Consider the following 12,697-nt stretch of genomic DNA (forward strand, 5'->3'; position numbering starts at 1 on the left):
ATCTTTTCTCCTCACACACAGATCAAATCAGTGGGGGCCTGATGAGGAGGGATATGTGGCATATTGAAATAGATTTATTCAAACTGATAGCATCTCATCCTATCGGCTCGGCAGAAAGAGTGCTAAAGTGTGTGCGAGAGTCTTTTAAAAGCCTTTAAGGATGTATTGAACAAAAGAGGGGGAAAAAGTCTCCAAATGAGTCCTGGATCATTCCTGGAGCAAAGGGATCAATAACCGCCAGGCTAAGCCCTCGCTCATCCATCTGATTCATATCTTTCCCCCCAGCTTCTCACATATAAGAGGGATCACTGGACTAAAGTCTCCCTCTATGTGGCTATATGTACCAGCTGCAAGCTGTTTCCTCAAATACATAAAGGTTTATGACATGATTAATGTCTGAATTGTGCTTATATCATAATAGATTGGATATGTCGGTAAATGATGGTCTTTTCAAGAGATGTATAGCAGCAAAAGGAGCACCCAGTTGTCTATAAATAGCTCTGTTAGATTTACACTCAGAGGTAACATCTCTTACATGTAGAAATTCAGCCATAAATTATAAAACAGACACCAAACTGCTGCTACTGTGCATCCTTTTATACACATCAGATGATGGGTTGATGCTGAAATGTCTTTCTGAGAGAATGTAAAAGTCCAAATAATGCAACGTAAAAATTAAAAAAACAAAACTATGTCATGTATTTAGCTGACTATGAGGGTTCTTTTGCATAAATAATAGTTGTTCACTCAAATACTAACGCTCAATTGAAAACCTGGCAGGGAAGAGAAATTTCTTTTGTCAATGTTTGTAACTAATTATAGTCTCAGTTGAGTCTTCAGGCAGTCACAATGACATGCAAAAGAAATTCCTAGAAAGAGACCCCGGTAATAGATAGTTTAGGCATTTAAAAAAAATCATTGTACTTTTATAACTGCAAATAAATAAGCTACTTCAATCAGACTCATTTTCCTGTGATGGGTGATTGAGGGATAAAAAGATTATTGACTGAATAAACTAACTATTGAATCTTTTTAAAGACCTCTAGGGGGATCCGTGTGCAGAGGTCTATTGATTATTATTCATTTTCCTGTCTATTCATGACTAAAATGATAGTTGAGATAAAGCAGTGTGCAGGAGTTCAAGAAAAATCATTCCCTTGTTCTTCAATACATTTTACAGATGTACAGACATTTACAGTGAGTTTGAGGCTACAACCAACAAAACCAGTTACATTTGCAGTCCAAACATTTAAAAAAAATCCAAGCATATGCAGTGCATATTTATGATAAAATAAATTATTGATAATAACACAAATATTTGATGCACTGACTCCTGGATGGCCTCTTCCTGCGTACCTCAGGAAAATGCAGCTGTGTTAATAATCTTTTGTTATTCAGCCTCAAAGGACATCACCTGCAATCCCAGAGAACAGAGAGAACAACTGAAGCTTTTATGAACAGTATAAACAAACCCTTTAACAATATGTCTACCTAAATATACTGGTGCATCACACAAGATGGGATAATAGGAGGATAGAAAAGTTCCCATTATTTCTGGGAATTTTGGGGGGTTTAGCAACCTTGATGTGGATAATTTTTTGACTCAGTGCATGCAAATTGTATTAAGAAAGAATTCTGTATTTCTCCATGCCAATTTTCTGATGAGAAACAACTTTAATGGATTATTTTAATGCCTGTAATTTCATAATAGAAAGAACTCCAGTGTACTCTGATGATATAGTTACAAGGAAGAAGAGTTTATAAGCATTTGTTGATTTCAAGAGGAATTTAATTGAAAGAACTGCTCAATATAAGCCTGCACTACATGATATTTTCATAGTTAAAAAGTTTATATGCTGAATTTGTCATCAAACAGTTGCCTATTTACACACCCAGGAGATGTAGAGTAACATCCAATTCATTTGCAGTCATGTTTCTGGCCAGTTGATGAAAATAAGAGCAATAAACACTCTCCTTTTAGCTCTGGTTTTGGTCTCCACCTGCTCCTGAGAAAGATATCTGTCTTTAGCTGCTAAATGCTCCACTATGTTCAACAGCTATAGTTGCTAACTTTGTTTGTTTACTGTTTGAATTCTAGAAAAGCTGCCTATAATGAGACCATGGGCAGATTATGAGAAAATGGGCCTATGGGCATAGATATGCAAAGGGCCACCTCTCCTACATGAGAGTAAGATACAGAGACTTTGTTGTAATTTTGCCTCCCTTTGTAGTTGTTATGCTTATTCCAGTTGTTTTGTGTCTCTTTATGGTCATTATGTGTGTCTTTGAGATAATTTTGTGTCTTTGTGTTAGTAATTTTGTGTCTCTGTGGATATTTTTTGTTTCCTTGTCATTGTTTTGTGTCTTTATAGTCATTTAGGTCTCTTTTAGGTAATTTTGTGTCTTATTGAAGTAATCTTGTATCACTCTGAGGTAATTTTTGCTCTCTGTCACTTTCTGGTCATTTTGTATCTCATAATTTTGTGTCTTGTGGTTGTTTTGTGTCTCTTTGAAGTTCCTTTGCTTCTCTTTGTGTCCATTTAGTGTCTTTCTGGTAAATAAAATATAAAAAAAACGTGTGTGTGTGTGTGTGTGTGTGTGTGTGGGGGGGGGGGACTTCACCTCATCATGACCCTAGTTTCTCAAAAATCTTGGCTACGGCCCTGGATATAACCAGTTTGGATAACTTGCAGTTAAATCAATGCTTGATTTAAATATTATTCATATCAGTTCATCATTTATGGTATATATTTTTTCAAATACTAAAATGTTATGATGTGGTTTTTGTGTGTGTAAGACTAACCTACATAGATGCCTCTTATGAAACACAGTGTGAGCTCAGTAAGTCATTCTGACCTCTATTCTGTCACATCCTCTGTTGTGAGAACACAGTTACATTATGTAACCAATGCATCACAGAAAGACACCATACAGCTATGAAAAAAAATGACATCATCCGAAAGAATCTTTCTTCAAGCACTTTTAATAGACATATGCCTACAAACAACAAAGACACATCTAACAACAAAGAGCGCAATAATAAAGGAAGTGCTGACTGTCAGCGCGCACGACAGACACGGTGTCTCCGGTGTCGCATCCAGTCTCATATCAAAGATACTAAACAGTACTGTAATCCCAGACTTTGATCACGTGAGCACAAACTTGGTCAAATGGGAAGGCGAGTCTCGGTAGTACGCTTCCGACCGCCATTACATTACAATGCGTGGTGGGCTGGACGATCGTGCGCGAAAAAATGCTCGAGCGGCGCTTCGCGTAAAGCAAACAGACACAGAGGGTGAGGAGGATGACACACTCTCAGGCTTCACGCACACTTATTTACCAATATAATCAAACGCTCCGGGAGACAAACAGCGAAGGAGGAAGTGGAGATAACCGTGCACATGTTTTGAGGATTTAAATCAAGAAGCAAATCGAGACGGAGGAGGACTCGCGTTTAAATGTCGTAAAAATCTGCAGCGTGCAACATATTCTTTATGTCAACGATCGGCGCCAGACAAGGACTGTCACTTGAACTGTAAAAAAAAACAATCAGATTTTTTTGTGCGTGAAGCTGCCGCGAGAGGACGTTTCGTAATGATATAAAACTGAAAGGAAGGAAGGATTTTTTTCGCTCTACAGAAGCTTGTCGTTTGCCTGGTGGCGGTGGAGTGTAAGAATAGTTTTTCTTGTCTTTGACTCATGATTCGGGGGGTTACATGGGAACCCGCTCGACTTTTGTCCGCCCTGCCACGGAGGAGCACCGAGGGCTTTTCTTTTTTCTTTTTCGTCCGCGGTCCGTTTAATTGAAGAGCAACAGAGGGATTAAACATTCCTGCTCGCAGCGCCTGTTTGTGTGAGCCAGACTGGGTTACATTGTGAGAGGAACGGTTGTGGTAAGAAAGAAGGCTATAAATAGCCCATGCAATTCTCGAAAACTATCACAAGTGGTGCATCAGCTTGTGGAGCAGACGGAATCCTGCATGTAATGTCTCTGCTTTAATTTTTTCTGTCTTTGCAGAGCGTGTTGTATTTTTAAAGTTTTGACGCGTAATTTCGCATTTTTTTTGTGCGTGTGGGGCGCGGAAGAAAAGCTCTCCCCATGGATTATTTAATGATGAAACTATCAGCGATATGGAAACAGGCTGATCTTCCTCTGGATTGAAATGGATACATTTCTGTGCTCCTCGCCTTTGACAATGATCACATTTGGAATCGCCTGACCTGGTTTGTAACAATGTTTTGATCCCCGCGCACGCTTTGGATTTACATTACAACATTAGTATATCCGCTGGGGTTTCATGGATGCATTCTCTTCTTTTTGAATACGCCCATTCCTCTGCCCGATCGAGTCTATTATCTGGACCTCTTGTGAGGTTATACGCCTGCCGATTTGACAGCCCTGCTCGGTGTTTTGATACCGATGTAGGATTTCGACATGCCCAGCGCTGACGACCCCAACGGCGGACGATTATGACTGCAACAGCGAATTGGGTGGCTAACGGGGCAAGCCTTGAGGACTGCCACTCCAACATCTTCTCTCTGGTACAGTATGCATTAATATCGTCACAGACACGCGAGCCAGTTGTGATTGACAAGTCATAAGACCGTGGGAGGCACGCTTAAATGTGTGCCTGCCGTGCAAAGGTGAACCAATGGCTGATGTTGTTATTAGGTAATCAGTAACATGGTTTAATGGTCCAAGAAAAAGCCCCATATTTCACCTCTCAGCCTGTTTATATGAAGACGTCTCAGCCTCGAGGCTGAAATCTACATGGTTTTAAAAACAATAACACTTAAGCCTTTAAAACAAGCAAAAATGGCTTGAATTCTTTCAAAACATAGGGAGGAGCAACTAAAGAAGAAATGACCCACAAAATTAGCAATTTATTAGTAAAAAGTACAAGAAATTAACTCAAAATTAGTACAAAGCAAAATACATTAAAAAAGAAAGTAAAAACAATGCCCTTGAAGTGCTTGCAAATGATAATAATTACACTATTTTAAATTTGTAATCATGATAATTATACACGTTTTGTTTACCTAGATTACATTTTTTAATACTAAGTTTTTGCAATATTTGGAACATTTCTCACCAGGTTGCTCTGCATTTTTTTCAATATTTTATAAAAGAAATTAAACCAATTCGATCAAGGCTCAAAGGTTTAGAGGCGTCTGAAAGCAGCATGAGAAAAGTGATGTCCCTCCAGATTTCAAAGGGTTAAAGTACAAATTTCAAATGCTGCCAAAACATACCGACCGCTTACTTTGGCATGTATTTGCAATTATGGCATGGGTTTAGCACATAAACAATACATAAACACATTTTTACTCATCAAGAACTCATTGTGCTCTGGCTGCTCCTTTAAATAATCATTTAACTGAAAATCAAGCTGGAACTCTGTTTCATTGCCAAGCAACTAACTTGGAAAGAAGGCATAGGCCCTTCTGCTGCCTCTGTCAAATGTTTCTGAGGCCAGAGAATAAAAAACAATGGTTTGTGATCTTTAGCGCAAATCATAGTTTAACGTGCTGATCCACATAAATGCCTTACCGGGTTATAAATGAGAAGATTGGGGATCATTTTGTTGCACACAAAAGCTAACAAATACAAATTGATGCCATAATAATGTCTCCCACAGAACTGAAGGTTAATAAGATTTTGACAGACAGCAGCAAGCACACAGCGGAAACCACACTTTCACACTCTGTTTTATCTGAAAAAGGCTGTTTTTTGGACTCGGCAGGCAGCATCGTTTTTGCAGTGGGGTTTTTGAGGGTGGAGGAGATTGAGCAGTGTGTTTTCACAGTTTTCATCCTGCAATCAGCGAGTTAACTGTCCTACTACAACAGGCAGCCAAGTGGAAAGGCATGCGGTAGACTGAGCTCAGGCGCAGGGCTGCTGAGAACCACAACAACATAGGGGTCCTGAGGGCTTTTTAGGTGATTATGCAGGTTGTTCACCGGCAACAGCAGCCGGGCAGTGTTACACTGCACAGGTTACACCAAAAGCTAAAGAAACACGTGTCACATGGTGTGGATTTTGGTTGTTTATGGTAGATAGAGAATAGAAAGAAACTTTTTCTGACTGTAAGCATGGAGAAATAATATCTTAAGCTATTCAAAAGTATCTTCTTTTAATTTCTGTGTACTGACATAAATGCATCAGTGCTCCAGTATCAGACACCTTCAATTTTATTTCTGACATTTTACACTCAAAAATAGTGATTTTTGTCTCTGTCAACATCTCAGTTCCCTCGTGGAACAAGCTTTCATTCACTCGCAGTGGCGTTGTTGGCCACCGTGTTGGCCCCTGTGAACATCCCTTTCAAAGCGAGGGAGAAAGAGACCATCCATCAGCTGGCTTGTTGAGAATATTTATGACTGGCTAGTGCCACAGCAGTTGCTCACTGGCAGGGGCTCCGACAGGGAAGTCCAAGACTGAACAAAACGCTAATGACACTCAAATTGTCCTGGTTAGAGGATACGACTGAGACAAAGAGACAGGCGAGACGGACAGAGGGATGCAGAATGCACCCTGATGTTGCGAATGAGACATTTGTGCACGACAGGTTTAAGAGGTAGAAGCTAAACTGTTCACTGGAATCAGGTGTGAGTATTGATCCAGCAAAGCAGGACTTGGAAAAATGCGTATTTTTACATGAATAAATGTAGTTGTGTTGTAGATTTCTTGCATGCATGTGACCACTCTTTGCTTGGTTCAGTGCAGAAAATAATTAGTTGATCAATTCACAGAAAATTAATTTTAGAGAGCAATTTTGATAATTAGTTAATAATTGGGAGTTGTTTTTGTCAAGGAAAATGCCAAACATTTACCATTTTAAGCTTATAAAATGTGAAGATTTGCAACTTTTCTTTGTATTTTCATTGTAAATTTAATCCCCTCTGGGGTTGGGGCAGGGGCCCAAAGTGCCAGGGGTTCCCATTTGCCTTCACCTTCAAGATTTCACTCAAATTAGGAGGAAGAAACTGAAAATGGCACTTGAAAGAATACAGAGAGATGCAAAAACAAAAAGAAAAGACACAAAATAACTACAAAAGGGACAGAACAACCCCGAAGAGACACAAAGTGACCTTAAAGAGACACAAAAAGATAAAAAAGGACACACAGTTACCAATAAGACACAAAACAACTACAGACATGAAAAATGACTATTAAAGGACAAAAAAACCCTACAAAGGACACAAAATAGGTCTAACGAGATACAAAACAACTGCCAAAAGATGCAAAATGACTACAAAGAGACTGAAAATGACTACAAAAAGATGCAAAATAACAAAAAAGAGGCAAAACTACCACAGTCTGTGTGTCTTGTACCTTTTTTAGCAGAAGTGGTGGGGCTCTTTGCATTTTATTTTTTTTTTTTTGTCTCATAATTCGCCCATGAATTTTGGCCACTGTTACAGCAATTTCAGAACATCACTTTTTTCTGACATTTTATAGACTACATGGATCAACACGAACATTTAGAGCTCGGAAAATGACAAGAACACGACCTCTGAGGTTGATATCTCTTAACCTTCTCCTCCAGGTCATGTTGGCTATCTTCTTACTTAAAGGTCTCGTGGATAACTGGTGAGCGCTCTGGTCTGACAGCCTGTTAAACAGCATTCCAACATGCACTAACCTCGTCCCTCACACAGATTTACTGGCTGTTATAGCAACCCACATCAATAAAAAGTACCTTTTAGAAAGCATAAGTGCCCATACTGTGGGACTTTATGGGGACGCAGCAGATTACTGTCATGCGCTCTGCGAGGCCGGTGTCACATACTAGAGATCGCTGCCATCACACAACCCACAAAACAACTGTCTTGTGTTGCTGGTGATCGTCCATCTGTGACAGAAAGCAAACGAGACCCTTGTAAGTGGGAGAAAAGATCCGAGCTGGTGTGCTAATTTGAAGTGGCGGTGGTGACGGAGGAGGAGGAGGGGAAGGGCGGAGGACGAGAAGAGAAACAGAGGAATGTTTTCAGGCGAAGGAGTGAGTGAGACTGCAGCGGAATCTGTTTTCATTTTAGGAAAGTATTATGACTGATGTGCATTTCCTGACTGCTAGCCTCAGCCTGTTTGAGAGAGAAACAGTGAGAGTGAGACAGAGCAGGAGAGAAAATTAAAGAGGGAGCAACGTAATGAGAGAGAGGGAGAGAGGGAGAGAAAACAGTCATCTTTCTGTGGACTGGGCCGGTTCTCATGACGCCGACTCGAGCCAGAGCTTGAATATGAAATGCAAGGAGACAGTCTAGAGCCTCACGACGCAGGAAGCCTCAGTGTGAGCGTGTGTGTGTGTGTATGTGTGTTTGTGCGTGCGTGCGTGCATTGTAAACACTGTAAACCATCCAGACTCGGGAGACAAACTTCAAACACCCATCACATTATGCACACACAGACAAATACACACACGGATGAATTCACCAACATAGAGACAGAGGGGAAAAATAAACACCCACATGCACGCACAAACATATGTATCACAAATGCAACGCATGTGCACACACTATATCTCACACTCGCATGTTTTATCTCCTTTATCTGGGTTGTGAATACACCCTATATCCCAAGGACGCAGGCTTGTATAAACATACGTAGAATGCAGCGCCCTTAATTAAAGGACTTCCTCTGTCCCCTCGACAGAGTGCAACACTGGTAATTAAGTGTCCTCAAGTGGAGGTCTAATGTGATCAACTAAGAGGTGCTCATTAGCCAAACTGTATTCCAATAGAGATCTTGCATGTATAATAATGATGCTACTGTTTGGCATGGAAATAAAGTGCCAAGAGATGAGGCAGAGGGAATACCATTAACAGCAGTGTCTTGATTTATGGCAGGTGAGTGGCCGTGCCTTGTAAGAAGAAGCAGGTAATCAGGGACGGTGCCTTTTTAATATTAGGCTGTTTGCATTTCCTCATTATTAATGGTGGTGGATATTGCAAGGATGCTTAATGATGAGAAAGAGGCGGCGGTTGGATGAAGTGTGTGTCGTGATCTGCTGGGCCAAAGAATCAGTCAAGTTGGAGTTTATAAAGGGCTCGGCATCGTTAGGCTGATACCATACTTGTTAGAGTTGTTTCTTTTATCAAAATAATATTATTTTCAACATCTTCATTTTTTTTTTCGCTTAACAATAGTAGTCAAATGAAGTTCTTAAATCATAAACATTGTCTTAACTAGAGCCAACAAATAATTTGTAACCAAGGGCTGGGTGATATAGAGAAGGTGGAATCTCCCAATATTTTTGACCAGATACCTTAATATCGATATTACGACAATATTGTAGGATTGACTACTAGCGCTTTCACAAAATATTTACACAATGAGATTTTTGTTTAAAAATTGTCAGAAATGTGGATAATATGACGTGAGTAAAGGCAAAAAATAGGACAGCTAGAACTGGCATTTTCAGAAAATTACATCACTTTACTGTAATGCAGCCTTCAAAACTAGGAAAAGACAACAGTTAAAATATATACTAAAATGATAGCAAGTCTCATTTCATAATATTGATGAAATATTGATGTATTGCCTTGCCCTCTGGTAAGCTATATAAAATTCTGGTAGATTGTTGGTATTTGTGCATATGGTGCACATTGGTGCTTTGGTGTCCTCCAACCTATAAGTCTTTTATTCTTACCCTTTAATATGACCCACAGGAGCAATTCCTAAAATAGGACCCCTACGCATAGTTAATGTTGTGAAACAGTTGCACCAAAACCACTTTGTTAGTTTAAGAAGATCATGCTTTGACTTAAAATAATTTGTAACTAACCAAAGTATGTCATATGACTTATGACAGTGTGAAAAAGTTTAAATAAAGTTTAAAATGTCGTATAAAATGTGTATGTTATGGCTATATGTATTTAAAAAAAAGACAGTTAACTGATGTATAATTTTTGGATTCTTTACACTCCTAAATAAAAAACAAACAGGTATTTTGCCCGTATATAATACATAAGGCTGGTGATATTCTAAATTTAGTCATTAGCAACAATTCCCAACAAAGACTAAAGATGAATCTCTGAAAAATGATCCCAAATATAAGCTTGTATTTATAAAAATAAAAGGACTGCATAATTTCCAAGAATAGCTGGACACTGTAGTTTTTACAATAAGAATGCTAACTGAGGTAAATGGTGAATTTGTGGGCGACTGTTTTCTGCCTTGGGTTTTTAGGCTATATGTATCCAATGAAGAATTGACTCAAAATAATCTGCAGTAGCTATATTCATTGTAATGAAGGAACATGCCACTTTTTTGTCATACTTTTTAATATTTTTGGAAAACAACGGAGGTCTTAGGCATGGAGGAATAAATCAGGCTCTGCTTAAAAGACGATAATTGTTAGCAGAATCAATTTATTGTTACTTTTGGTCTTTTCACGGGATTTGTTGACAATAAGAAGATTATAGATTATCAACAGACTTATCCTTTAAAGCCTTCTTTAAAGGAACTATCTGATGAAACGATCTGATAAGTAAACGTCACTATTAATCTGCCAGCAGTTTGCAAAAACTACGAAAGTATAATTCGTATTGAGACATCCAAGGATGACATTGAAGCCGTGCCAGCGTCCTCTTACACAAGGAGAGGATCAGTCCAGGTTTCCTAGGCATCACCCCCCAGTCTTCTGCTGCGTGCCCTACGGAGCAGCTCCATCTGGTTGCTTCTCACTCAACAGTCCACCCCCCACGCCCAACCTGTGCTTTTGGCTCCGCTCGCTTGCAATTTTGACAGTGAGCGCTGGCTTCACCTTGAGTCTGTGTGTGGCGCCTCCCACTAATCTGCCCCTGTCACTACTGTGGGAATCCCTTGTCATCGCAATAGGACTCAACCCGGCAGTGGCCCACCTGTGTGAACATGGCATTCTGTGTGTCAGAAACCGACATGCAGGCTCCTCAAATAGTTTGCTGCCATAACGAAGTGATTTGTGAGCAAGGGTTGCTTCTGTTTCTACTACACATCTCGTTTGTATTAAGTCATCCCAGAGTGTAGTCATGGATCTTATCTGAGCAGTAGGCTTGTCAGAGCCCTGCCATGGAGGTGAAGAACGGTTCAAAGACAGGCCAGGGAGGGAGGAGAGAGGGAGGGACCACCGCTGGTCCTGGAGCTGGAAATGGGACGGGATGGGCAGGGGTATTTTGGAGCACGGTGGCTTGAGTGTGAAATATGTAAGCCCTGCAGTGCCAGCTGTGTTCTATTCTTAGCACCCGCTGGTGTTCCCGCATGTGTGCAGGGCGACAGAAGGCTGAGTGGGAAAAGAGGATTGGTAGGAATGGGCAGTAGCTGGTGCCATCAAGTGCTTGTGATTGCTGGAAAGTTAGCTTGTTGGCTGCCACATGCACTGAGAGGATAGATAGATAGATAGATAGATAGATAAAAAGCAATCCATTCAAAAAGCTTAAATAAAAGTGAATTTAATTAATACTAAAAGCGAATGTACATTGATATCGAATGTAAAAGTAATCATTATGCAGAGTGTTCACTTTTATATATGGTGGTACATTAACCTCTGAGCAGCATTTTAAAGGGGAGCTATTATGATATTCCTTATCTTCTGCCATATATATTATGTTATAATGTTGGATACTCATATTGTGGCTGGACTTTCAGATAATGAGTTAAACATGTGTAAAAGTAATTCCTGTGAGCCAAAAGAGGTTGCTCTGAATAGGCTACTTGATTCCAGCATTTTTTGTTTGTTTGTTTGTTTGTTTTCTGTTTTTGAGACAAGCTGATGTCTGATTGTGACGGATTTCTTGATATGGTCATCTGCTCCAGGCATGCTACTGCAAGTGTTTACATTGCATACACTGCTACATGTAGCTACATGCTAACGTTAGAGAAACGTGATCTTGTTTGCCGATGTTGTTAATTTCTCCGAGATTAACAATCAAGAGACAGATGCATAAATGGAGTGCTTCAGACAGGATGCGAATACAAGTGTATAGTATAGCTTAGACAGAATGATGAAAATAGGTTTTTTTTTGACCATGAAAGCATGTAAACACTTTCTTGTAGAAACCCAAAATACAAGTATGAACCTGAAAATGAGCATAGTAATTATTGTTGTAGCTAATTGTATATTTTATATTTTCTGTTGGGTCATGAACATGTAAACACTGAAAAGAAAACCAATCTTAAAAAGACACATTTGGTAGTCACCAATGCATTTTAACCAGTTTACAGTATATGTAGCTTTTAAATGTTAAAAGAAACCAAGTTGTTTGAATAATGAGTAGAAGAATCATATGGAAATACTGGCGAAAATGCATAATTATTCTTAAATACTTGAGTAAATAAATTATATCCCACCACTGCTGAATTAAGTTGTCCTGTTGCCTGTAGTGAGACACAATTCCCTGAAAGGCTGGTGTTTCTCCCGTATGGATTTACACCATTTTTTTCCCCCAAAACTATTACATTTTGGATGTGTGTTGCTACACTCCCTCTGGTCTGAACCCAGCATCTGAAGCCCTGTTGTCTGATTGGTAGATAAATGCCAAAAACAGATACAACTCATGCTCGATAATGCTGCCATCACAATATCTGTTTGCAATCTCTACACCCGACTGCAGACACCTTGACAAAGAGAATTTCTTTAAAGGGAGATACAGCCCTGCTTGTAACTGGGCAAATATTTTCTGCAAGCCAGACAGCTTTGCCAATATCATGGTTGGCTGG

General features: G+C 39.6%; 1 protein-coding gene across 4 annotated transcripts in view; it reads left to right on the forward strand.

Moving 5' to 3' along the window:
* The first annotated feature begins 3,237 nt into the window (after positions 1-3,237).
* Positions 3,238-12,697, forward strand: part of LOC121959487 (mediator of RNA polymerase II transcription subunit 13-like) — a 101,744-nt gene continuing 92,284 nt past the window's right edge. For all 4 annotated transcript variants that reach the window (XM_042508792.1, XM_042508794.1, XM_042508796.1 and 1 more), the window contains exon 1: positions 3,238-4,542. In XM_042508792.1, coding sequence (XP_042364726.1) covers positions 4,471-4,542 — 72 coding nt within the window. In that variant the 5' untranslated portion in view covers positions 3,238-4,470. The remainder of the gene's footprint in view (positions 4,543-12,697) is intronic.

This window comes from Plectropomus leopardus, chromosome 20, assembly GCF_008729295.1.
Source record: "Plectropomus leopardus isolate mb chromosome 20, YSFRI_Pleo_2.0, whole genome shotgun sequence".
Classification (NCBI taxonomy): Eukaryota; Metazoa; Chordata; class Actinopteri; order Perciformes; family Serranidae; genus Plectropomus; species Plectropomus leopardus.